At 43.1% G+C, this 25,291-nt stretch overlaps 1 protein-coding gene across 5 annotated transcripts in view; it reads right to left on the reverse strand.

Annotated features, from left to right (window-relative positions):
- The window catches only part of CMIP (c-Maf inducing protein), a 453,793-nt gene that overhangs the window by 108,934 nt on the left and 319,568 nt on the right, over positions 1 to 25,291 (reverse strand). For all 5 annotated transcript variants that reach the window (XM_085638216.1, XM_085638214.1, XM_085638213.1 and 2 more), the window contains 4 exons: positions 18,852 to 19,013; positions 8,890 to 8,931; positions 3,569 to 3,631; positions 98 to 178 (listed from right to left, as the gene is read on the reverse strand). In XM_085638216.1, the coding sequence (XP_085494342.1) occupies positions 98 to 178; positions 3,569 to 3,631; positions 8,890 to 8,931; positions 18,852 to 19,013 (348 nt within the window). The remainder of the gene's footprint in view (positions 1 to 97; positions 179 to 3,568; positions 3,632 to 8,889; positions 8,932 to 18,851; positions 19,014 to 25,291) is intronic.

Consider the following 25,291-nt stretch of genomic DNA (forward strand, 5'->3'; position numbering starts at 1 on the left):
GTATGAGAATCCATCACATATTCATTAGCATGCAGTGTGGCTGCCTTGTACAACCAACCAAAAGTGCTCCAAACTTCATGCCACAGAACACACTCACCATGTTATGCTTAAGGATTCGCTGCACCACCGGTGTGAACACTTCGATTACAACCATGGAACGGGGACGCTCTCTGCAGTGCTAAAATGAGAGAACAGCAGTTACAGCGGTGCACAAAAAAATAACTCAACCTGTAAACCAACCGTACAAAAATACCATGGAGATGCCTGAGATAATACTTACCTGATGAAGATTAGCATCTCCCTTGGAGTAGCATTACACCATTATTCAAATTTTCTGCGACGGTACAGAAATGGAGCAACCATATGCAAATCAGCGCATCAGTGCACCAAGTTAATCAGCCCAGACCACACTGCTAGAGCCCACGCCTTCAGCATGAGATGAAAAGTAATTGTAGAAGAATTGCTAACTAGCTGGCCTCTCTCTCTTCAGTCCAGCTCCAGAACATAAGGATCAATAAAATAGTAAATAGCTGTATATGCCCATTTCCAGTTTAGTGGACTCAACAGACAGTAATAAACGTGATGAAAATGCCAGAGCTAAAGCACTCTAATTACTATATCTTTGGCTTAACACTTCCTGTCTGATGGCGTTTTTATAGACGCTACGCTAGCCCAATACAAGCATTCAGCGTCGGACTGATTTGCATATAGGCAGCCCAGTTTTGTAAGCGTAGGCACATATTCTAAAATGCTGAATTACTGCTCTACAACCCTACTAGCAATAACCCCTGTAGTGACGAAGGCCTGTCTCAAGCATTTGCATTCATTACTCTTCTCAAATCACAGTGGTAGCCATCTTGGTCTATTAAAAAGGCTAGCATCTGTAAGGTGTGATACCTGTTCATGGACTAACATAAGTAATACAAATGTCTTACAGTTAACCAGGTTTCAGAGCACAGGTGCCCTCTTGTCTGGTGCCACACACTAATCTACACAAACATTTCCACTGTTTGCAAAGATCAGACGCAAGTTAAACAGTTTACAACAAAAATTAATCTATCTACATACTCAGAGTCAAATAGATTTCACTGTTAATCTGAAGAGTTTATGGATACAGAAGTCGAAAAACTGGAAACTTTGTACAGTGTATGCTACACTGCACCTATGGTCTCTTTATTAGGGACAGAACCTCTAATCATGTGTTCCTGAATAAGTAAGGAGTGATACAACTGTTCACAACCACCAAAGAGGTAGAGTGCAAAGTAGGCTATAGGAGGGTCTGGTCCATTGGCAGTGCTCACAGTTCTCAGTTCTGGCGGAGGGGAAAGAACATACCTACTAAGGCAGTGACAGTGAAGGACCGATGGGATCACTCTTTGACCACTGCATGGAAGGCTATTAGATTCCTTTTTCAGTAAACTGTCGTCATCAATGCCAGGCACGGGAGGAAGGGGAAGACGGACAAAGTCAGAAGAAGTTTTTCAGTACTCCATACAAGAATTTCAAAATGGGGCTTAGACAGACCTGGTCACCACCTTTAAGGCATTGTCTGCTTGCAGGTGCCAGACACCCGAGCCTTGTGGAGGTGGTACCTTTCCTCCTACCAGCACTAAGCATGAGGCCATAGAGTGGGGGAGGAGCATTCAACATATCTGAGTACATCATAGAATAGAAGCATCAGGGTGCTCAAAGTTATTCAAAGCCTCATGTAGGCGGGGATCTAATCTCCAGGGTACTCTCCAAAGTCCATTACCTTCAAGAGCCACCCTTGTTGAGAGGTGGCTCTTTATCGAACGTGTTCCATGGTGGGATGACGCAGCATTGGAGCCATCAATCAGAACTGGAGCTTCATTTAACCACGCAGTCCTTGAGCGTTCACACAAGGAAACTTTAACCCAATACCATTTTTTTAACTGCAGTCCATCGTTGTGAAGGAGCAGAAAAAGATCCCTCTGGTTTGTGGCACGTTTCACTCCTTCATAGACCACAAGGAGTAATTTCAAATAGGCGGACCTGGTGAATTGGTTCACATCAGATCCAACCCTCTTCACCCACCATTAAAGAGCACGGTTCAAACCACACTTGAAACATACTGCACTGTTTCCATCTCCTTTGTAAATGTGCTCCAATGCATCTGGTTTATGTGGAAGCTGTGTTCGGTCTTAAACTCCTCCCATCAGAAGGGCCATTTAGCCTCTTCAAGTGTCAAGACAGAATCACAGTTACTCCATTGGTGAAGCCTTGGATTAAGGACTGTGAATTCGAAGTCATGGAGACGTCAATCACATCTAGTTGTTTTATGAAACCCTGCAAGTCATGTCTCTAGATGGAGGCGGAGTCTAAAAAATTCAAGACATTGTGAAGCCTGTAAGTAACCTAAGAATCTGATGTCCGACACACTGAGTCTAAAACTAACATTTTAACATACAATCATTCCTCCAATGTCTGCACAGAACTGTCATGCTCAACTACTTGGGAGCCTTAATAATTGCAGATAAGGGATGAATGCACAAAACGATGTAAAGGTTGTTAAAAACTATGAATAAATGTATCGGGGGAATTTTGATCTTGGTCTGTGTCCGTGGCTCCCGGTGCAGAGCCCGATGGACATTGAGATGCATTTTGAAAGATCGGCATCCTTTTTCGGGCTATGTTATGAAGGTCAGCAACTCATAAGAACCGAAAAGACCCCATCTGCAAACTGTCTTCAACGACGTGAAATGGAGCCCGGAAGGTACATTCCGATCAAAAAATCCTACATGCCGTACATTAATGGTGATCTTTCTAGTTGTTTTTGGATATGCAAGGATCTCTACTCCACTGGATCCACTCCTCCTGCAACTATTTTACTTCTGATACTCCCTACACTTTGGAACAGAAGATAGGAAAATATAATGCAGACAAATCAATACAATCAGCGGACCCACTTGACAGAAAGTCTCCACATTTCAAGTGTATCGCAACTTTCCCATGCCTACAGTACTCTGCTTCTCCTAGAAAGCAAGCACCTCCATGGGCAAACTCACAGCTGCAGGTGAAGCACTATCAGGCCAGTATTAGGTAGACTGGATTATATAAAAAAACGCCCATCCGTCTGAATAACTTGTTTTTAGTGGATTCTTGGATCTGGAAGGGTTAGGGTCTTCTCTCATGCTAGGATTCAGTTCATTCCAAAGGTTGGTTCCCTGTATTCCTAGGGACCTGCCACTACGCTTCGCCTTTTGAACGGTCATTGTTGAATAAGAATTCATGTGGTAAAATGAAAGGAGGGGATGTACTTGTCAGAAGCACCCACAAATTCTGAACCTAATTCTAGATCCACTAAAGACACGCCTTTTCAAAATCTATTCATACAACAAATCACCCACTCGCCTCTCTCACTAGAACTAATCTCAGAATCAGCCCCACACAAAGAGTAGTCAACCTATGCATATCTGTATTTAGACACATCATCAACCTTACTATTTTCATCAAATAATCCAGCCCTGTCTCATGCAGATGTAGGGCTGGATATGTCTGCTATAGAAGAACTCGGAATAAATGTAACCAAAAAAACGACAAGCCATACCTTGCAGAAGAATTCACAGAGGTCGGGAGGTGGATGGTTATTTTCCAGTAGGGGTGCGATTGCCTTAAATACATACAAAACGTTTGTGTAAGTGAGAATGCAGCATGAAAATGTGGCAACATTTTGAATAAGCAACTACTTTGCACTGTCTGAATAAACCCATTCAAGGCGGGAAAATGTGGTTTGTGTTAGGAGCTACAGATGTGAATGTGTAATGTCTTCCACCGGTGAGTGGCCATGGCATGTCTGGAGCACACATGTAGTTTCATATGCAGTGACACTTATGCACGGAAAAAAAGGTACATGCGTTTTCACCCTCTAAACGTACAAATATCCCAGACTTACATGAAAATTGCGTAAACACCATAACATATAGTCCAGGACATTTACATGAGCCCCTTCATATGCTGATATAGATTATATTATTTAATTTTATGTCGAAGGTGTGTATCATCTAGCTTCACCATCGGAGTATCTACTGTCCAAAAACTGCCAGAGGCCACTCAGAGCCTTCAAATGAGCAGGTGACAGATGCTCTCCGGCTTCACCTCAGATATTTTTGTCATAGGGTCTAACTGTCCAATAGGGCCACATACAGGTGAATACAATTGTGGATGACTTCCACCGCATGACATTTTTACTTTTTGGACACACACAGGCCTTGTCCGACTTTAGGTTTTATGACTTTACGAAGAAAATGGACACACAAAAACTGGGCAACACGTTAGGCAGTTTTTGCTAGTGGTGCACAACACCACCTGGCCCACACAGTTTGAGGTTTTAGGAGTTAGACAAACTCACAAAAGGTGGTGTTCTCTCGTTTTCTAGCTGTGGTCCTATGTTTTGGGTGCTCCAGATGCTACTCAGACGGCCAAGGTGGAACATAATAGTATTATTAAAGATCACCAGCCGAATGGGCATAGGGTGTATTTCACTGTTTTTGCAATTTTCATGTACGTTTGAGATATGTTTCTTGTTCAGTTCTATCACAGTGGGCGCTGTTCTCTGCAGATTTAGACACTTTTCCAAGGCCTGTCCATCAGCAGGAGCTAACACCATGCAATGCCAACTGTGGTAGTGAGTGATTACAAGCCAACAAGGGGTACAACCCATAATGCCCCTGCTACCAAAAGCAATGGTGAAAAAACTGGATAACTGGTTAACTGAGTCCAAGACAAGAGAGACCCAGCATTGAAGACTAAAGCACCCTAAAAATAGCCAACTGAGTGCAACTCCAAACTGAGGTCTCGTGTAACACAAACTCTGTATTGGGGGCTTCAGGGCTTCAACTCATCTGGACAATTTTGGCGCAATGGTGCTTAGTCTGAGCTGCTTGAAAACCTTTTGAAGCCAGGGCGATTACATTTTCAAGCAACAACAGATATGTTTTGTATAACTAGAGGCCACATGAATACAAAATTGGGGGGTGGGGGGAGGGAGATTTAGTACAGTATATTTTTTGAACACGGAATACTCTGCAATTCAGTAAGTAGAATGTTTATATGATAACCATGTTAAACCAGTTCCATCAATGCTGATCGGAGCTTAAGCTCCGTGGAAGCCGCGCGCACAACGACCTAGCGTGGTGCATCAATCTCCACATAACCAGCTGAAAGGGCCAACTCCCGACATCGGAAGATTGGGAGCGTCTGCCTTTGTCCCCACCCTCCCACCTGGCTGCTGCATTGCCGTGATATCAGCTTTATTCTCGCCAGGTGATCGCGACTCAAGATGGCACCTGGGATTGAGTGGACTTGCGCTTGGTCGTAGCAGAGCGGGCCCCGGGAAACTACTCCTGACCGTGTGGCAATCGACCTTCTGCTGCCGCGCCGAAAATCCAACAACTGGACTCCTGCACCCGGACCCTTACTACCGCACTCTGAACACCCAAATCCCTGATGCCGAGTTCGTGCTTGGGCTCTTAGGGTGGGCGATCCTGTTTTTAATTGGGTTCTTCGTGGGAAAGTAAAATCTTTCTAAAATCTACCTTTTATAAGGTATAAGCACCTTTGCGGCAGTTTGAATGATGCTTGAAGTTGCGAGAGAAATTATAGATGCAGCCTGACCCTAAGATGGTGGCCGTTCGATGGGATAAAGCGAACGCCTCAACCTTTGCCTAGTTGAGCGACGGGGGCTTGGGCGCGCCGCGGGGTTCAGAATCACAGTCCCTGACGAGAAGTGGCAAGGAGAGGGTGACATCAGCCAAGAAAACGGGCCACCTCTACCCCAGCGTGTCCCACAGAAAGAAACCTCACCGGAGCGGATAGCCTGATTCGAACTGGCGCCCGCTCTGGACAATAATAACTGTACGGACAGCATCCGGGGTTAAGGAGGCATTTTGAGCAGGCATGTGTAGGAGTGGACTGCTGTGAGGACCTAGGCATTGTGGAAGGGGAGGGCCCATGCCTGACCCTGAAATGGTACTGGCATGACTCGAGGGAGGGCACCTACAGTTATTCTACCTCCAAAGTGACCCAAGTAAATCCTTTTCTGTCTTTCTTACTTTGCCTAATGCTATCAAGCCCTTTCACCTCACCAACCTCCGTCCTGCCTCAGATGCCTGACCTTAATATGGCGGACCTACCTGCAATCGACCACCACCAAATTGGCCTCCACCCATCCCCTTCTCGCTCCACAGGTCTACAGCAAAGAGAGAAGCCCCTCCAACATCCCCATAGTGCTGGATGCCCACATATATCTAGGGCTTCCTTCTAAGCCCCAGGCTAAGTCCCTGGGGCCACTATTTACTCGAAACGGAGGCTGATGGGTGCCTGACTCTTACATGGCCACCAGTGGTGACTTTCCTTCTCGACCTGAACTTTTCCTTACATAACCCTACCAGGACTGTGCCAGACCTCAAGATGGCGTCTGGATTTCATTCGGACCATGGTCTCTCACTCCCCCACCCCCCCCCGCACTACTCTGACAACCTCCGAGTAAACCTGATCACTATCCTGACAGTGGAGTCTGAGCATTATGTCCGACGCCCGGTGAAGCTGCTCTGTTCAGCTATTGAGATCGGCCTTGGTTCATCCCCTTGACCGTCACCTACCTAGTCGGACTTTGGTTTCTCCACGTCTCCCTGTCTCGCCCATTCCTCCCTCACCGTTTCTCTGAAACTCTGCTTTTACCTTATCTCCTATCTATCTATCTGACCGATGCCTATCCTAACAGCGGAGTCTGAGCATTATGTCCGACGCCCATTGGAGCTGCGCTGTTCAGCTATTGAGGAGATCGACCTGGATTCATCCCCTTGTCCGTCACCTGCTCAGCCGGGCTTTGGGCACAGTTTTCTCCCCGTCTCTCCCATTCCCCCCTCATTGTTTTCTGTAACTCTGCTTTTTCCCGGTCTCCTATCTATCTATCTGACCGATGGAGCTACCTTGAGAGCTATAGGGGTGATTGGCTGTGGATTCCCTCCTCGGCCGTCACCTATCTATTCGGTCATTGGGCAGACTTTCCCTTCATCTCTCATACCTCTACCCCCTCTTCCTCTCCCTTCTCACTCCCCCTCTCCCCCTACCTCTACCCCCTCTTCCTTCTCACTCCCTTTTTCCGCTCTATTTTGTCTCTCCCTCTCGCTCTTTAAGGTGTCGTATATATTTGATGTAACGTGTAATTGTTATCATTGTTGTAACATTGTTGATCCTTATGTAAAGCGCTCTGATACCTACGGGTCTAGCCAGCGCTATATAAAACTCTTTAAATAAATAAATTAAATAAGGATGAGGGGATGCCAATATTTCAGATACAAATTATTGGATTTTTTACTGAGGCACAAAGAAGCATTATTATTATTATTTCAACTTATAAAGCACACGGCTACCCAAGACGGGTTTCCCGGCGCCAAGCATAGGTAGAAAGTCTAGCTGAGGCATTAGAATAACAAGGTCTTCAGTTTCTTGCAAAATACCGACAGAGAAGTGAAATGTCTTAAGGATTCTGGGAGGGTGTTCCATGGTTTTGGGCCCAGATATGTGAAGGAGTAACCTCCCATATGCACCAGACCGACGGATTCTGGGCAAAAGGCATAAGACCTGATTACATGATCTCAGTGAATGAAGACAGGTTGCTCATGTATGATGCAACAGTCACAGTACATCCTGTAATGGCTTTTATCCAATACATCAAGAGACACCATATTGTGACATATAAGGTAGCGCTTAACATGTCTGGGTTCTCACTGGGGGGTTGTTTCCAAGGTATTCATGTGCAATGAGACAGTTTGTAAGAACCTACATCAAGGCTCAGTTTTGTAATAACCTAACAAGCTTAGGACAAAGGGTTGCAGGCAGCACCCACACATGTTGCACTGTTAGTAACCAACACTTGTGCGTGGTTCATGATTATTCATTCCAATACGTGCATGGCGCAAGCTTTGCAAGGAGAAACAATGCATAGGGCACTGCTGGTGATCAACGCCTGAGCATAGTCAAGGGTTTTATGAAATTCACAAGTTTAGGGCCCAGAATATGAGAAGAACCTTTGAAGGGGCACTAGTGATAAACACCAGTGAAGGGGGCACTGTTTTTCCTCGCATAACTCACAAGCATGAGCATAGTTTGTAAGAAACTCAAAAGCACAGGGCAAGGCTTGTAGGATACATCCATGGAAATAACTTGTGCATGTTTCTAAATAACCTCCATACACGTGTCTGATTGCAAGAAACATTCACTAGGCACTATTTTAAGGAATTTACGAGGGTCCGTCTGAACAAGTGGGCACGGTTTGTAACAAGCAGAGCAGTATTTGGGTAGGTTCGCTGTACCCTCTGAAGAAGACAGCGGTACCCACTGAATGCAGAACCTAGGCCAGGCAGCCATGTGCAGTGATGGCGAGACCATCCGTGACAAAACTATGCTGAATGCCTGAGGGTCACATATGGCCACGTGCAGTATGTACCACAGCCACCTCTGTGGGGAGAAGTCACACCCTGGACAAATCTGGGCAGAGGTTTGAAGATTCCTTCTCACAGTAACTACAGATGCCTAAACGTGTCTAGATTTTTCAGAGTATGATCTACAATATCAGACTTTCCTTCAAGGAGTGAACAGGACCTGCTCCTGTAGGCGAGTACTCTAAATGCCAGGCTCTCTTCGAGCTGGCACTGTGCACCAGGTTTGATAAACTTGCAACCAAAAAGGCTGTTTCCCATCATCAGAACATTGTGCATCTGTTTATAGTCAGTAGTTGAAGATCTTTTGTGTGTTTTGTGTTATTCAACATTTTACAAATGAGTCACAAAAGTTCATAGAATATGGTCAAAGAGGTATAGCGCCCAGCTTTGAAGGTACCCAGCCCATATGCAGATGTCTACTCACCACAATAATGTTTTCATGCTCCTGTGTGGTCAGATTCGTGTTCTACAACAAAAGGCCAGTACATCAAAGGTTACATTCATGATTGGACACTGTGAGCATCAATTGTTTAAAAACACAGTACATTGCAACGCAACTAACGAGCGGGCATGGTTACTTACACCTGTGGTGCAATGTGCATCGCGAATTGTGCCCCTGGCCATCACTGTACTGAATGAGACATGGAAAAAACCTTGTCTTGCCCTCTTCACCAAACTTCTCGCAATAGTGGCAAGTTATCAATGCTACTTTGAGTGGTGGAACCTAAAGGACACTCAAGGATGTATACTGCAGGAATAACCTTCTGGTGACCCTCCTTCAGCATGACCTAGAGCGTTATGCAAATAACCTTTTAAGGAACTGTTGGGTGAAGAAACTTCCTGGCAAATAACATTCTTCCTCATTACCATAAATAAAAGACATTTCTTCTCAAACTCAAGGCTCTCCCTGTTCGAGAAACCCAAGTTAGCCTGATACAGAAAAAAAGTTCTCTTGAATGGGTGTTCTAGTGTAGTAGGTTTGTGTTTCATATAGAATTCATGTCTCACTTATGTGTGGGGGCACGATCCCTATAAAGTGGTGTTGTGATTCAAACTTGTCCTGCACTTGGAGCGACCTCCTGGCCTGGTGATCGAACGGCAACTGGCTGATGTCGTTCGAACCGTAAGTGGATCTCCCGATCATCGCCAAGATGCAAAAATTGAAACCAATACCAATCAGGTAAGTTCATAGGATTCCACCCACGACGTGGAGCGAACTCCTGGCCCTGTGATCGAATGGCAACTGGCCGGTATCCACTCCATGCGCGGGACAAGTTTGAATCACAACACCACTTTACAAGGATCGCGCCCTCATGTGCGTGAGACATGAATTCTGTATGAAACAACACACTACATCTAGAATGTTTGTTTGATAATGCCAGCTGAGTTTTTAAGACATCATTACCAGATGGCCCCTTTAGTCCGTGCCACTCTAGCCAGTGTAGACTCATGCTACCGTAATCATGGGGATGTAAACACAGTGTGGCCCATCTAAAGTGTAACTTCCACTGAATTAATCTATTCCTTTCTGGCAAAATATGAATGTGAGCACTCTGCCTTATATAACATCCCCAAAATAGGACTCTGACTCAGCGAGGCCCCTTCAGACATTTTTTGACAGTAAAGGATACAGCTGCCTGCTTCTTGCCCGATCCCCAACAACTGTCAGATGTACATTATAATTCCACTTCGCATGATGTAGATTCCAATTCAACATGAATGACATCACATCATTACATTTATCCCCTCTGCCTCCCTTTTTTTATTTAAACAAAGAAATAGAAAATGAAGAAAATAATAGAAAACAAGAAAATAAACAAATCCTGAATGACATCACATCTAATTATTCAATCTGTCTACCTGGTTTCTTTGACATATGCAAAGATTTCCTGATCAAAGTTTCATGTTCTACATCCCGATCACCCAACTTTATATTTTCTTGCTCATTAGCTCTCAAAATAAACTTTTTGAAGAAGTTTTCGCCCTTATTATTACTCTGCCCTAGTCTCTTGCCGTAAATGTAGTTTAATTAACTTTTGTCACTTTCAGAAAAGAAGGATGAACTCTACTTTGTGACTGCCTTTTTTGCTGATGTTTCACAAATACCAAATCCCCTACTTGGTAATCCTGGTCTTGAGTATTTTTCTTGCAATCTGCATTGCACTTAATTTAACTTTTTAGTCCCTTTTCATAATTTCAGCATGGTCTTTTGGCGGACATGTTGGGAGAGTTTTTCTAGACTGCCTTGACATCAACTCTGTGGGACATTTTCCTGTAGATCAACGAGGAGTATTTCGATAATCATGCAAAACCTGTTTTAATGCTTGATTTAATAGAGATACAACAAAGTTTTGCTCTTTGCTTAGCCTTTTTAATAGTGCCCATTAGCTTTTCTACCACCCCATTTGCTTGAGGCCACATTGGTGTTACTATTCTATGAGTTATTCCTAAGTAGGCCATGAACTTTGTTTAACTCATTTGTATCAAAAGGTGGCCCGTTGTCTTTTATAGCACATCTGCTATTTCCCTAAGTAGACACAATATCATCAAGGATAAAAAGCACAGCTGATGTTAAAGTTGACTATACTACTTTTAGAACTTGAAATAGAGAATATTCATCAATTATTGCTAGTAGATAATTCCCAGAGTCTAACGTCCCACAGAAATCTGATGCTACATTACACAATACTCAGAGCTTGAAATGGAAAAGTAGAAGTGCAGGTACTCCGTAGCAGAGTACCTGCTTGTTTCTGAGAAGTGCCAGTAATCTCCAATTAAAAGTATAGCATTTCCTTTGAGAAGTGCCAGTATTCTCCCTCCCAAAATAAAAATGTTCTGGTACGCCGTACCGGACAGTACCGGCCCATTTAAAGCATTGACCATACTGCATCTGGTAATTTAGACATGTGCAATTCTTCCATCATTCTTTCTTTGGCAGTGCAACGACATAAAGGACGTTTGAACAATTTCTTCGAATTGACTGTCCTGTCTGGGAAGCCACATTTTCTCACGCTCTACACCTCTGTGGTTTTCATGAGCTAGCTCAATTACACGTGTTTGTAAGCTCAAAGGAATAATTACGTTATTTCCCCTTATAAGTATACCAGATGAGGCCACAGATAATTCAGCATGTATATTCTTAAAGGCTAGAGTGTAACTTCGTTTTATGTTCTACTGAAATCGAGTTGCACTATTTATCAACCTCCAGTTATTTTCAAGTCTAAATTTATGTTATCTCTCGAATGGTTTCAACTTTTTGCGACGCATCAATTAGTTCTTTCTCAGAAACAATTCCTGGCACTGATATGATCTTAAGGCATACGTATTCTTCAGTTTACGAGTGTCTTTATAGATAATCTGCAGGATTATATTATTTTCCTGTTTTATGAACAATTTTAAAGTTATAATCCAATAATCTCATTCCCTGTCTCTCCATCCATGGGGACATTTTTATTTTGGGATTTCCAAAAATAGAAGTCAAAGCCTGATCTGTTATTATGACAAATGGCTTGCCATACAAAAAATCATGCTAACGTTCACAAGCTCATACCACAGCTAAACTTTTATTTCTGGTTGTGAGCGTCTTCTTCCAATGCCACAAACTTTTACTGGCATTCGAGATCACAAGCCGAGGAGTCTCTATGCCTGGTTTGAGCTGCACTAGAATTGCACCAAGCCCCACAGGACTAACATTCACTACTAGTTCCATGCATAGTTCTGTATCAAAGTACTTTAACTTGGCTGCAGGCGATTTATCTTCTTTTATTTTTCTAAATGCATGTTCACAGTCACTAATCCAATTAAACATTCGTCCTCTTTTTGTTAGCTCCTTAAATTGTGTACTCATGGTAGCCTGAACGTCATTCAGATACATCTTTAGGACTAATTATCAAATTTAAGGACAGCACTTTCACTGGGTCTGGTCTCATTCCTTCTCGAGAGAATATGTGACTTTAAAATGTTAGATCAGGTTTATTTATGTCTTGGCCTAGGTGAATGAAGTGAGACGAGAACATACCTACATATTGACATGGAAAATGGAACCAACGCCTCTAAAAGCCAAGAGTTATTTATAGTAGAAAGACAGACCACGGACAGTTGGTGTTTTTTCTTGGTCAATAGCTCAGGTAAACAAGACTTTCCTGTTTTACCTAAGGAAAGTACGGGAAGTAGCTAGCTTTATATGCTCAACTGATCCAGCTTAACAGGGACTAAACAACTCTATCTGGGCTATTCACAAGGCTATGTAAATCAATATTTCTATAGTACTCTTTTACATATCTCACATACCTTTTTAGGTCAAGCCTGGGCAGCACATGCGCTGCTGCGAGGCATGCAGTATTAGAGTATGGCTTTGAAGCCTCACCCACTCTCCACCTATATTTTTAAATGGCGTGTGTCATTTTCCTTCGTAAACGCTGGCTTCCGAGTCATTATTAGGCTTGTTAGTCCCTCCTTGGTACCGCCTTGTCTGCATTTGTTACCTCCCATAACGAGTGGACCTTTTACTTGTCTTGTTACAAGGACTGCATTATCTTGGCTGTGAGCAGTATTTTGATTAATCATTTGCCTCTATTCCACCCACCTCGTTGTAGCACGCCGCCTGCTTTTATTTTATTTACTAATGGCGGTCCACTTAAACTATAGCGGCTGCGTGTCTTTATTTATTTTAGCATTGCGGTCCGCTTTAAGTATAGCAGCTGCGCTAACTTATTTCTATTTTGTTTGTTTGTTTAATAGCACCCATGCAGCACTTTTACATACATGGAGGCCGCGCCCCTTTCCTTAAACGAGCCAAGTCTAAGGAAAGGGGTATGGCCGCCATTTAAATGAAAGCAGGGCATGGATCGCTTTTACCAAAAAAAAAAGCATCTGTTTGTGCACTTAACAAACAAATGCTTTTTTGATAAAAGCGCCCCATCTGGCGCTTTCACTTTAATGTCGGCCATGCCCCTTTCTTTAGACAAGGATCGTCTAGATAAAGGGGCGTGGCTGATATAAATATATATTTTTTATAACTTTATCATCAAACATCCGTCGACATATGACATATAATGCAGAGGAATCAGGTACAATACATTAATTGAGGCAACAATAAATAATTGTTTACTCCAGAGCGCAAGGGTTCCGACTATGGGGTGGAGGGATCATCCAGGTCAAGGCTAGGTGGAGGGTTGCATATATGCCCTCGATAGGAGTTCCAGGGATTCCATAGTTTGGACCACTTTTTGGAGCAGCCAAGGGCTGTGTACACTGTCTTTTCCCTATACATACACCAGTCTAGGTCTTCTTTCCAAGCTTCTACTTTGGGTGTCTGTGCCGCTCCCCACAATCGTGCTATGTTCCTTTTGGCCAGCACAAGCCCCAGTGTGACCTATTGCATGTGGTAGCAATTCAAATCAGTGGGTTCCCATATGTTTAAGAGGCATCTACGTGCATCTGGGTGTATGGCCATTGAGAGCACTTCACTTAATATGTTGTGGATCCTAAGCCAGTATGATTGTATGTACTCGCACTCCCATATGTGCAGAAATGTCGCTTCCTGACCACATTGTCTCCGACAGCCTCCTCTGTCGGCTCTACCCATGCGTACCAGACTAGGCCCTGTGACATAGATTCTATGTAGGATTTTGAGTTGAACTAGTCGGAGTCCGGCCGAGATTGCTACGACTCTTGGTGAGGACACCGCTTCCTGCCAGGCCTTGTTTTCTAGTTCGATGCCATCCCTCACCCATTTCTCACGTAGTTGTCCCAGGGAGTTTGTCATATTGTTGATCAGTTTCCTATAGGTCAGTGATATAGTTTTATAGGGTAGATGTCCGTCTAACAATCTGTCTTCCAATGGAGAGGGATCCGGAGGGGAGGAGCCTTTCTGGAAGTGGGAATTTAGTGCATGACGGATTTGAGTATATCTAAAGCGTTCCGAGTCTGCCAACTCATATTGCTGCTGCAAAGACGCAAATGATTTAATTTCGCCATTCTCTCAAAGTCTTTGATCTGTGAGATCCAGAAGAGGTCCCACTTGTCAAAACCCTTCATTTTCCACAGTTCACCCAATTGTTCAGAGTCCCATAACGGGGTTGCCGGGGTGAGTTTTCGCTCCGAGCCCAGATTTTTATTAACGGTGTGCCAAATTCGGACCGAGTGGTCAGTTGGTCCTGTCAAGGGGTATCTTTTGGGTTTGGAATACAGTGCCCGGTTATAATTTCCTCTGGAAGAGCCAATCTATCCATGGCGTAGCCGGGATCATCTGGCCAACCATATGTGCCCTGATTAATGGCTGCAAGGTGTGCTGCCCAGTAATATTTTTTTATATCTGGGAGGCTAATCCCTCCATCATACCAATTGAGTGTGAGTTTGGATAACGCTATGGGGGGTTTTCCGTCCCCCAGCAGATCTTGCTGTAGACTCTCTACCTCTCTAAACTACTCTGCTGGAACTGGGTCAAGGGAGTTCTGTATTGCATACAGGAAACAGGGCAGCGACATCATCTTGAAGAGGGCCACTTTGCCCAGTAGTGAAAGCGGAAGGGTTTTCCAGTTGGTTATGTCACGTTTGAGTCTCTGCAGTGGTGGGAGAAGGTTTTGAGTAAAGCAGATTTTGGGGTCCAATGTGACATAAATACCCAGATATTTGAAGTCCATTGTATTGATTTGTATTGGGCAGCCAATTGGTGGGGTGGGCGAGACCCCCTTTTGGACTTATAGGAGGGATTTGGTCCAGTTGATGGAGAATCCCAAAAATCTTTCAAAGATTGCTATGATGTCTAAGACACATACCAGGGACTTCCTCTGGGAGGCTAGAAATAGAAGGATATCGTCTGCATAGAGAGATACGGTCCTCCCAGCCAGGGGACCAACGCAGAGCTCGTATTTCTGGTTCTTGACGAATCCAAGCCGCAAGCAGTTCGAGAGCGAGGGCGAACAGGAGAGGGGGTATCCCTGCCGGGTACCCAGACTCAGAGTAAACCTGTCCGAGTGTTATTAACTTCAACCTGTGCTTGGGGCTCTGAATAAAAAATTCTGCACCCACTGGATAAATTCCGGGCTGAACCCGAACTTCGCAAGAACTACAAATAGATAAGGCCATTCAATGGTGTCAAACGCCATGGTTGCATCCAAGGATACAACCACGGCATCTTCTCGGATTGTACCAGCCCTCCCTAGCACCCCATGTAGCCTGCGCAGATTCAGCGCAGTGTTGCGGTGCGGCATAAAGCCTGACTGATCCGGATGGACTAGTCCTTCAATCACCTTGATCAGGCGGTTTGCAAGGAGTTTGGCCAGGATTTTAGGCTCTGCGTTGAGAAGGAAGTTCGGCCTTTATGAGGCACAGTCAGTTTTGGGTTTACCCTGTTTGTGAATAGTGACCAGTGTGGCCAGTCTTTGATCCTGAGGTAGAGCTCCCAACTTCTTGCTCTCTTCAAACATTGCTTTTAGGTATGGGGCTATTTTGTCAGGTTTAAGTTTGTATAGCTCAATGGGTAGACCATTTGGGCCAAGGGCCTTCCCAGAACTCAATGATCTGATAGCCTGCGCTAATTCATTGTTTGTTAAAGCAATGTTCAAGAATTGCTGGTCTCCCTTCGATAGCGCTGGGAGAGCAATGTCACGCAGTAAGTCATGTGAGTCATCCCCTGTGTGTGATGCACTAGCTGTATACACTCTCTTGTAGAGGGTGGCAAAGCGATGTGCAATATCTTGGGGGTTGGTGATGGTGTCATTGTTTGTACCTTTGAGTTCCGGTACCAATTGACTCGCCCATTCCTTCTTGTCGAGCCAGGCGATTCGTTTCCCTGCTTTGTCCCCCAGGTCATATATCTTACACAACTTTTCCCTACCAAGGCTTTTGGCCCTGTCTGTTACAAGATCTTTATATTCGTCCTGCTTGAGGTGTAGTGTGTGAAGTTTCTTTTGTGTGACCCCAGCTTCTAATGTGCACTCCAGTCTGCCGATTTCTGCCTCTACTTCCATGATCTCTTTTTGTCCATCTTTCTTCATGCCAGCAATTAGGGACAGTGCCTGCCCCCGGGCGTGACTGATATTAAAGTGCCGCATGGACGTTTTTACAAACTAGCATTTGCAATGCAATGAGGGTCGCATTTACGAAACTCATGTAAATGAGAGACCTATTGCATTGCAAATGCTTGTTGAATTAGTCACAAAACATCTCAAATAGAATAGATATAGAGTTGAATGTTTTAGGAGTAGATTGACAAAGCCATGTGAGAGTAGGTAAAAGAGTACGTCTTTAATATAATAGTACCACTCAATCTCAAACACTTAAACTCATAAATGGGTTTGTGAATAGAATCCTATGACTTAAGCAGCAAAACTTACTGTTTAACTTTGCAAGTCCTGTCCGAAGCTCTGCAACAGGTTGGTTCAAGCATCACCAGGAATAACTGAACCGTTTGACTTCAATAGGACACAGACTATTGAGGCATTAAATGCATGTAAGATATTTCAATATTAAATCTCAGCATCATTGGAGGTATATAGGCAACTGAAGTATTATTTTGCGGTGTACTCAAATATCACAGATATAATAATAAATATCAGCTTATTCCAAAATCTGTGGACATGGAGACACTGAATATCAGCACCCTCACTAGTTTGTGTACTGAGGACTGAAATCTAAGTACCCTATAATACTGAGCATATTTTTCAGTAACCTCTGAGAATTCTAGATACTGAGATATTAAACATCAGTGCCCTCTGAAACCTGTTGCTATAGAAATATTAAATCTTATTATCCTCGGAGATCTGTGGATATTAAGTTATTGTATATCAGTAATATCTAAGATCTGTGGATAATGAGGTATTAAATCTCAGCACCTTCCGAAATCTGAGTAATACTTCAGCATAACGGCAACTTGGTGCCTCCACCCAGAAAAGCTGATTCAGTATTTAAAGGATGCAAAACCAGTTAGCCCGATACCTAAAAATAAGGCTTCTCAAGAAGCCTTCATTGAATGCACCATATTGCAAGCAAGCAGGATCAAGGATTAATTTTAGAATGTTGTAAACCTTTCATATGCATAGCGAATTTCATTAAAAAAGTTGAAGCACTGTTTAGAAGAGGCCTGACCAAGACCCTCTGATCATCGAAGCGTAAACAAGAAGCCAACAAAAATTCTAATTAATACAAAATAGGGGACATAAAACATAGGCATAAAAGAAACAAGGGTTTCAAACACTTTCAAACCGTTCGAGAGCTCAGCCAAATAAATTCACCCGAAGGAAGTTGATAAAAATCCTTTTACAGAAGTTGTTTTTTATACTATGCATCCATATTGATGGTGGCTATGAAAAGCCCTAGAGATGGATTAAAGTCATTGACATTCCAAACGCCATGTTCATCGTTTCCCCACTCTATCCTGTCTCAATCTTAGTGGTTTCCTTTTGCAGCTTCCTCACCCATATGGTTCTCCTACAACATTTCAGATTTTCCCTTATCAACTCATCATTACTGCATACCTTGAAACATACCATTGATCATCCGAAGCTTTGATTAGTATGCAGCATTTCAGCAAGGTCCCCAGACATAACAGAGGTGAAAATGCGGTGCTAGAGAACAACCCTTAAACAAATAAAATCTCATTCTATGTGAGATATTCAGGTATCAATTCTTCAAACCCTCAAGCCGATCTGGGGGATACTCAAGTTTTAAATCTTCGCATCCACAACAGCTTGTATGATACTCAAACATTAATTTTCACAAATCCTGTAAGATCTGTGGGAGGGAGGGATTACATTTCAGTATCCCCTGTAAGATCTTTTGTGCACTAAAGCTGCTTAATGTCAGTCTCCTTTGAGATTAATAGGAAATCCAGAAACTGAATTTGAGAACCCTCTATAAGACCTGCTGGTTTACTGAGGTATCAAAAGTAAGGAAACCTGTATTTTTTTCCAAAACTGAATAATTAAATCCCTGTGCCCACTTTGCAATCTGTAGAACAAAGAGGTACTTTCATTGTCTTTGAAGAAGTTTGAAGGACATTGTTCATTAAATCTCAAGATTCTCTATGTGTAATTTAATGGATAGTGCTGCACTAAATCTAATTTTTGATTTGATTTTCAGGACACTACTGTATTTAAATTTCGGTACCTTAGAAAAACTAAAACCACAGCTGCATTAACTCTTAGATGCTGTGAAATGTTCATGGGATTTGCCTTGCTACAACCCATGAACTGTATTTAAAGAGCAGGGTCTTCATACAATAGTCAGGTGTCAGAGTTCCATCTTCCCTCCAATTATCCCCATCTCCTAGCTTCCACTCAAGACCACACACCAATTTTCTCTAACATCATTAACTATCAGCATTCCAGACACCAGCTCATACATACAGCAATGGGGACATACATAATACTACACCAGGCTTACCTCAGAGAGCAGCTTGGACACAATCTCGAGGGGCGCCTGGTGTATCGAGTCATCCTGTAGCGGGGAAGTCAGAGCCATCTCCACCAGTGTCCTGATCTCTTTCAAGACTACCTCCCAGCGGCCGGGGTTACTCAGCACCTTCTTATATTTGTAAATCTTTTTCTACAAGAAGAACAGTAACAAAACAGAATTTGAGTCATCAAAACAATCCTATGATGAAACAAAATAATTTTGCACACAACTTAATCTCTGTTTGGCCGCATGATTATTTGCTCCTAGCAGTGACGACAATCTATAATGATCACACCTGTAACCAGTCATCTGATCACTGTTGAATAGACACAGCCTCTTTGAGCTCATGAAAAGAACTGGACATCCGTCTGTTCCACCTCTTTAGAGAGTGTAAACGTGACAACCGAAATGTGTACCCGGACCTGAGCAAACATCTGCATGGGAGGCTGAAGTGAGCCAACTTTAATCCAAAGGAAATCTAATCACCACCAGCCTTAGAGAATTATATCTTTTTTGGCATAAAAAAACTATCTTAATTTTTGCTAAAATTGTGAAATGGTCAACTAAAATGATAAAAAAATAAATGTTGCATCCCACAAAACTATCCACACAAATAAAAAAAATACCCAAGAATCGTGTAGCCTTTGACCGAGCCCAAGCCTCAACCAAATAAGCACAAGTCTAATGATAGAGAAAATGGAGGAACACGTCTGCTATGTTAATAATGTCAGTATCCTAATTTATAAGCAACAAATTTGCTCTAACTTTGAAGAACACGTTGTTTGCTTCCAATTCTTTAAAACTATTTTGGTGCTTTTGTAGATTAGGGCAATTAATGGTTAAATACAATACCAGTGATGGCTTTAACTTCTATATTTATTAGATTAAATTACATAAAAACAATAAGGAAGATCCTACATGGAAATTTCTTCACCAGCAACGTTTATAAAACATCTAAAAACAGAACCCAGGTTGAACAAATTCGTCATAGTTGTATATATTAAGCTATACAGCCTTACAACGAGCCACAAAGTACAGTTCTACTGAGGGTACAGCTTAACACTTCCGCAACAGCATAAAGATGACTTTTGTGCAGTGTGTTTATTCTGTTTAAAGTTTACTTTTGGCAGTATTAAGACTTCTCTATTGTTCTTACAAGTGACCTGGCAAATAACACAAGCAGCAGACAACTGTTATGGTGTATTAATTGCAAGCACCTGCATTACCAGTCTTCAGACTACGTTCAATGAATATGGTCTAGAAATACTTTTACATTTTATCCTCGTATTTAATAGAAAAATATGTGAAACACCTTCTCAAACCCAAAAGATCTATTTTACGTGAAGCACGCGATATGGAGGAACCAACATTTACAAGACGATAGCATGGGTGTGCAGGTTGTATCTGGGTACAGACAATGTACATTTTAGCTGAATCTTCCGCCACATGAAACTCAGCCATTGGGTCTAAACCTGGCAGAGTGTGAGGTTTTGTGCTAGTCTGTTCATCAGAATACTGGATGTCAAACGACAAAACTGTAATATTTTGGTTCATCTTGGCATCACCTGAAGTAAGTCACACGCAACTGATGACAGGATGTCCACATTTTATCGACCCATTATTGCAATAGGTTTACATGGGGTAAGCATAACCAGGCTGGACCTAAAATGGAGCCGAGATCAAAAGGTGCCCAACTTAAAGATTGAGGCATGGTCAGGCTTATTTAGCATGAACCATTTATTAGCAATATTAAAAACAGATTTTGAAAGAATCAAAGCATGAACAGGCCTGGCCATCGGACTTAGAACCAGTAGCAGCTTTAGTTGAGAGTGTACGAAGACCCAACAACTGAGCAACAGAAACATCCCAGCTGTACCCCAGTATTTAGTCTAGACCCCTCAGCTGTACAAGAATTCTGCTGCATAACGTTTTCTTGCAGTGAAACCTTTTTCTTGGTTGCAGGACATACAAAAATATAGTCGAGTCACACACTGCTCTTGATGGTCAATAGGCAGAGTCTCATCTAACTAAGGATGTATTCTAATTTCCTAACCGTGGTACTTTCAACTAACTAGCTAAGGATTGTCTGCAATGTACAATATTCACAAACTACTAATTTATCTGCTCCTTCGTAAGGTTTAAGGGGCTACATTTCTAGGTAATCTCTTCCTTGCTTTGATTTGTCACATTAGTCATCACTACCTTTCAAGTAGTCTCCTGTGCAGCATTATCAATAAGATTGTAATTGTGGGGTTATTATCCTACCCCTGGGGCCAACTCCCACAATGCATGACACTGTTAGGCAGTTGGGATCCCATGCTCCTTCATCACCCAGGAAAAGACTGCTAGAATTCTTATTGGCGGCCACGCAGCTGCCTCATCTTGACTGGGGTCACGCTCTTGATAGACCACTGGGCGAGTCGGCTATAATAGGACTAGGAATTGGACCGGACTTGCTGAGTTCCACACTACGCTAGCTGTAGACTGACCTTCCCTAACAAAGGTGGTCCAGGATAAAGTCCCTCTAAATCTTTATCAGCCACCTCTGTCCCACTAACAGCTCACCAACAAATGTTTTCCCTCAACACGCTCTGTAGTAAAAGGCTCCGGCGGCCAATCCCATTTTTCCCTGCACAAATCTCCCTCCCTGCTGATCAAGCATTTTTTTTAGACTAACTTTGGGCTCCCACCTATCCACATAAAAAAGCCTACCCAACACCCCCCCTGCAAGATATTCTTATCATCCCCAAACCTGAAAATACGTTCCCCAGTTTGCCCCCTAGATATCGTCCTCTGTCTCAAGTGCCAGATCAGTTTGTAATATCATCATCATCAGGGGCGGCTCAGTTCCCATTACCTTCATAGACTTCACCATCCTGAACACAGATCTTGCTTAAAGAGTGCCAGGCCTACGGCCTTTCCTCGAATTTCTCTAGTAATCATACCAATGCAGAGCACAGAATGATACGACGAGGACACTCGATGGCAGATGATACTATGCAGAAGTGCCATAAGATCAATATACAAAATAAAACACCATAGTATGAAAACATCACAAACTGTCACACATCTACAATTCATTTTGATGTAAAGTAACAATTTACATCAAGCACAAGGCTTGATCTTGGCACACAAGTCATTGCACACCTGGTTAAATGGAGACATTCCTTAATAATCTCACAGATTACTTCAGTCCATCTCTAAAAAGAATCTCATGTAAAAAAAACTCAAGTGAGTTGAAAAGGCCTGAGATAGATACATGAAAAGGGTAAACTGATTGCAAAGACAGGGAGAGAGAGACCAAGCACCCTGGGAAATGGGTTAAAGGTGGGCTGGCCTGCAGGGGAATGAGGATGGACCAAATGTTCCTTGGCTGAAGAGTAGCAAGGATGGGATTGTCAGTTGTAGACTTAAGGGAAGATGGGATAACCTTAGCTGCAGAGATGTCAATATGGGATTGGTAGGTTTTTGCTGAAGGGAAGAGAGCATGGGATTGGTGGTGTATATTTGCAGGGAAGATACGTTAGACTTGCCAGTTGTGAGGTGCCAAGTGCTGAATTCACACAGTGCTACACCCTGCAAAGGCTTATTCCTAGTAATTAATGCTCCCGTAAACTCTTGCTCCAGAGAGGCCCTATGTCAGGATGAACAGGAATAAACTTTATTTGTACAACCGTGAGAAGATAATCTCCACTCAAAGACATCTCCCCAGGAACTGCTAATGTTAAGGACTTATATAAAACGTTTAACTCTATAGGACGCACAGCGGACTAATAGCTAGTTCTCGGAGATTTGAATCATGTCAACCTCAATTCATCTGAATTTTTGGGCAAATTAAGGCAAAAAAAATATTTTTTTCAGCAGTTCAAGGTCGGGGTAGAGGTTGATTATAAATAGAGTAAAACTGTTACATATAACTGTCAACCTGGGAAAAGCATGCAGGAAGGAAGGTGGTGGGAGGGGTCGTAAGATGTTTTGATTTTCAGAGCATAGTTGAACACACCTTTTTTTAAGCAGGATGAAAAATAAGGACAGGTAAACAGAAGCAGGTTAGGTTATTAATAACGGTAGAAAACATATGAACTATACAAGAGGAATTGATAGGCAATATTGAAGAAAGAATGTAGACCTGGATCTTCGGGTCAAGGTTTTCTTTCATAAAATAAAAAAAATAAGCAGGCAGATTCACCAAAGCATGTGAACTTGAAATTACATTTTCATTGAACCGCTAGAAAGAGACAGGCAAGACAGAGTTTGACTGGCTGGGACAGAGTATGCTCCTTTACTTGAGAGAGAACCCATTAGACATTGAAATTACATTTGGACACTCTGCCGTTGGACTAAAGCAGACAGACCACAGTTGACTGGCAGAGGAGGAGAATTCTGTTATCTGAGAAGCGCCGTTTCAAAACGGAGTCTTTGGATCAGACGTGATTTGCTCTCATGCCGTCTCACTGCCCACAGGAAACCGTAGTGCCTGAGAGCTGCGCGATCTTCTATTCCTGCTCACTTCATCCAGCCCTGCCAATTGCCATGCATCAGGGGTTAGACTAACGCATTTCAGTGCTGGTGTGAGCATCACCACACTAAAATGTATTAGTCGCACATTACAGCACTTCCACCTCATGAATGCTGGATGAGGCGCTGTAGGAATAATTAACAACATCCGCCTGGTCGTGCTGGGTTTGGTGTTAGCTGCTACCTGCTCCAGGCAATTTACTCAGCCTTGAAGGCCTGGACGTGTTGCTTTGGTAACAGTGGTTTGAAGTGCGACCGTGATACATTATTACTCTGTTTCAGCAGCAGCATGTGGTTTTGAAAAGAAAATATTGTGGTGATGCCCAGCTTCAACTGGACACGTGGATCTAGCAGCAGCGTGACATACACCAACACGGAGAAATCCCCCAGAAGTGAGACACCCCTCCGTGCCTGACCTGCTCAGGATAATTAGTCGACTCACAAAGTCTTGCTGCAGCAAAATTACAATCATGTGAGACAATAATTTGGTGGGTGCATGGCTGGTGACTGCTGTGGTGCGTGTTAACTAAGGGTGGGCGGTATTCCGGAGAGTTACATAAAAACTCTGCAAGATTCTGCGGTGTTCCGCCCAGGAAACAGAGCTGGGGCAGCAGCAGAGCTTCCACTGTTCCCTGTGTAACCCACAGGAACCCCAGTCTACAAGATCAACCCTGGGGCTGCAAAGACTAGAGAGAAGAGCCGCCTCCTAGAGAGCACGGGATACACACCGGCACTGAGCCCCAGTGTATACACCAATTCAGATTGCTTGACTTTAAATTAGTGGTCGGCGCCAGTAAACACCACCACAAGATGGTTGGTGAAGTTTTTGCAGAATTTAGCTCTTCAAGCAGATCGTGGCGTGGCAAAACTCCATGTACTCTGCCAGCAGAGTGGAGTTTACTGCCCATCCCTAGTGTTAACACCCGTTCTCACTTGACTTGGTGTTCCAGGTAATATAGGCCCTGGGCCCTAGTGTTTATGAACTTTGTTCGCTGATGAATAGGAGGACTACAAGGGCCAAGCAGGAACACAGTGCACAGAAACTCACAGGTACCAGATGGGAGCTGTGAGGTCCCTCTCTCCCCACCCCCCCCCCAAACAGCTGTGGCAACTATGCAGCAGCTGTTAATGCTGCCTTTATTGTTGTCACTGACGAGTAGTTTTCGAATAGGCTCTTTCTGCCTTTCATTTAGAAATACTCTTGAAGTTGTAAACAGAATGTATCTGTGTGCGTTTTGGATACACTCTAGCTCTGCAGCGGATCTTCAGGGTGCACACCATGAAGCGTAGTTAGAGGCACTTTTTTTCTCGAGGATAAGTCCGGGAGTTGTAAAGGCATCTGGGCTTCAAATGGGGAGAGGATGTGGCGTTACGGTCAAAGATGACGACTTTGGAAGTGGGGAACCAGGGTGACGTATTGACGTCAGCTCAAAATCCTGTCATTCTGGCCAAATCACTTCATCTCCGTGTAAAAAAAAAACTGCAACAATATAACATTACAAGTAATGTGGTGATAAAGCCTCCTTCTTCTGACTGCACTCACAACACAAAGCCAAAGCAATTATTTAATAAAATAGAATGCTTCACTAAATATGATATCAATTGTTTGGGAACACTAGGCCGTATCTGGGGTGGGGTGGGGTTACTTTTTTATCATTAAGGAACACATATAATTTCATCTATAATTGTATAAAACTTTAACTGAACAAGGTGCGTGCCTCTTATGTTTCCCACATCTGTCCCTGACTAACTCATACACTTCAGGATTTTCTTTGGATTCTGGGACTTGTAGTCCTAACTTTATAACAATATAATCAAGACTAAAAGTCTCAAAAAGGCTGAGAAAATGTGTGGATTGGAACAGCAGTTTAGGCATAACATAACAGGAAAAATGTAGTTTCAAATAGACT

Source organism: Triturus cristatus, chromosome 12 (assembly GCF_964204655.1).
Source record: "Triturus cristatus chromosome 12, aTriCri1.1, whole genome shotgun sequence".
NCBI lineage: Eukaryota > Metazoa > Chordata > Amphibia > Caudata > Salamandridae > Triturus > Triturus cristatus.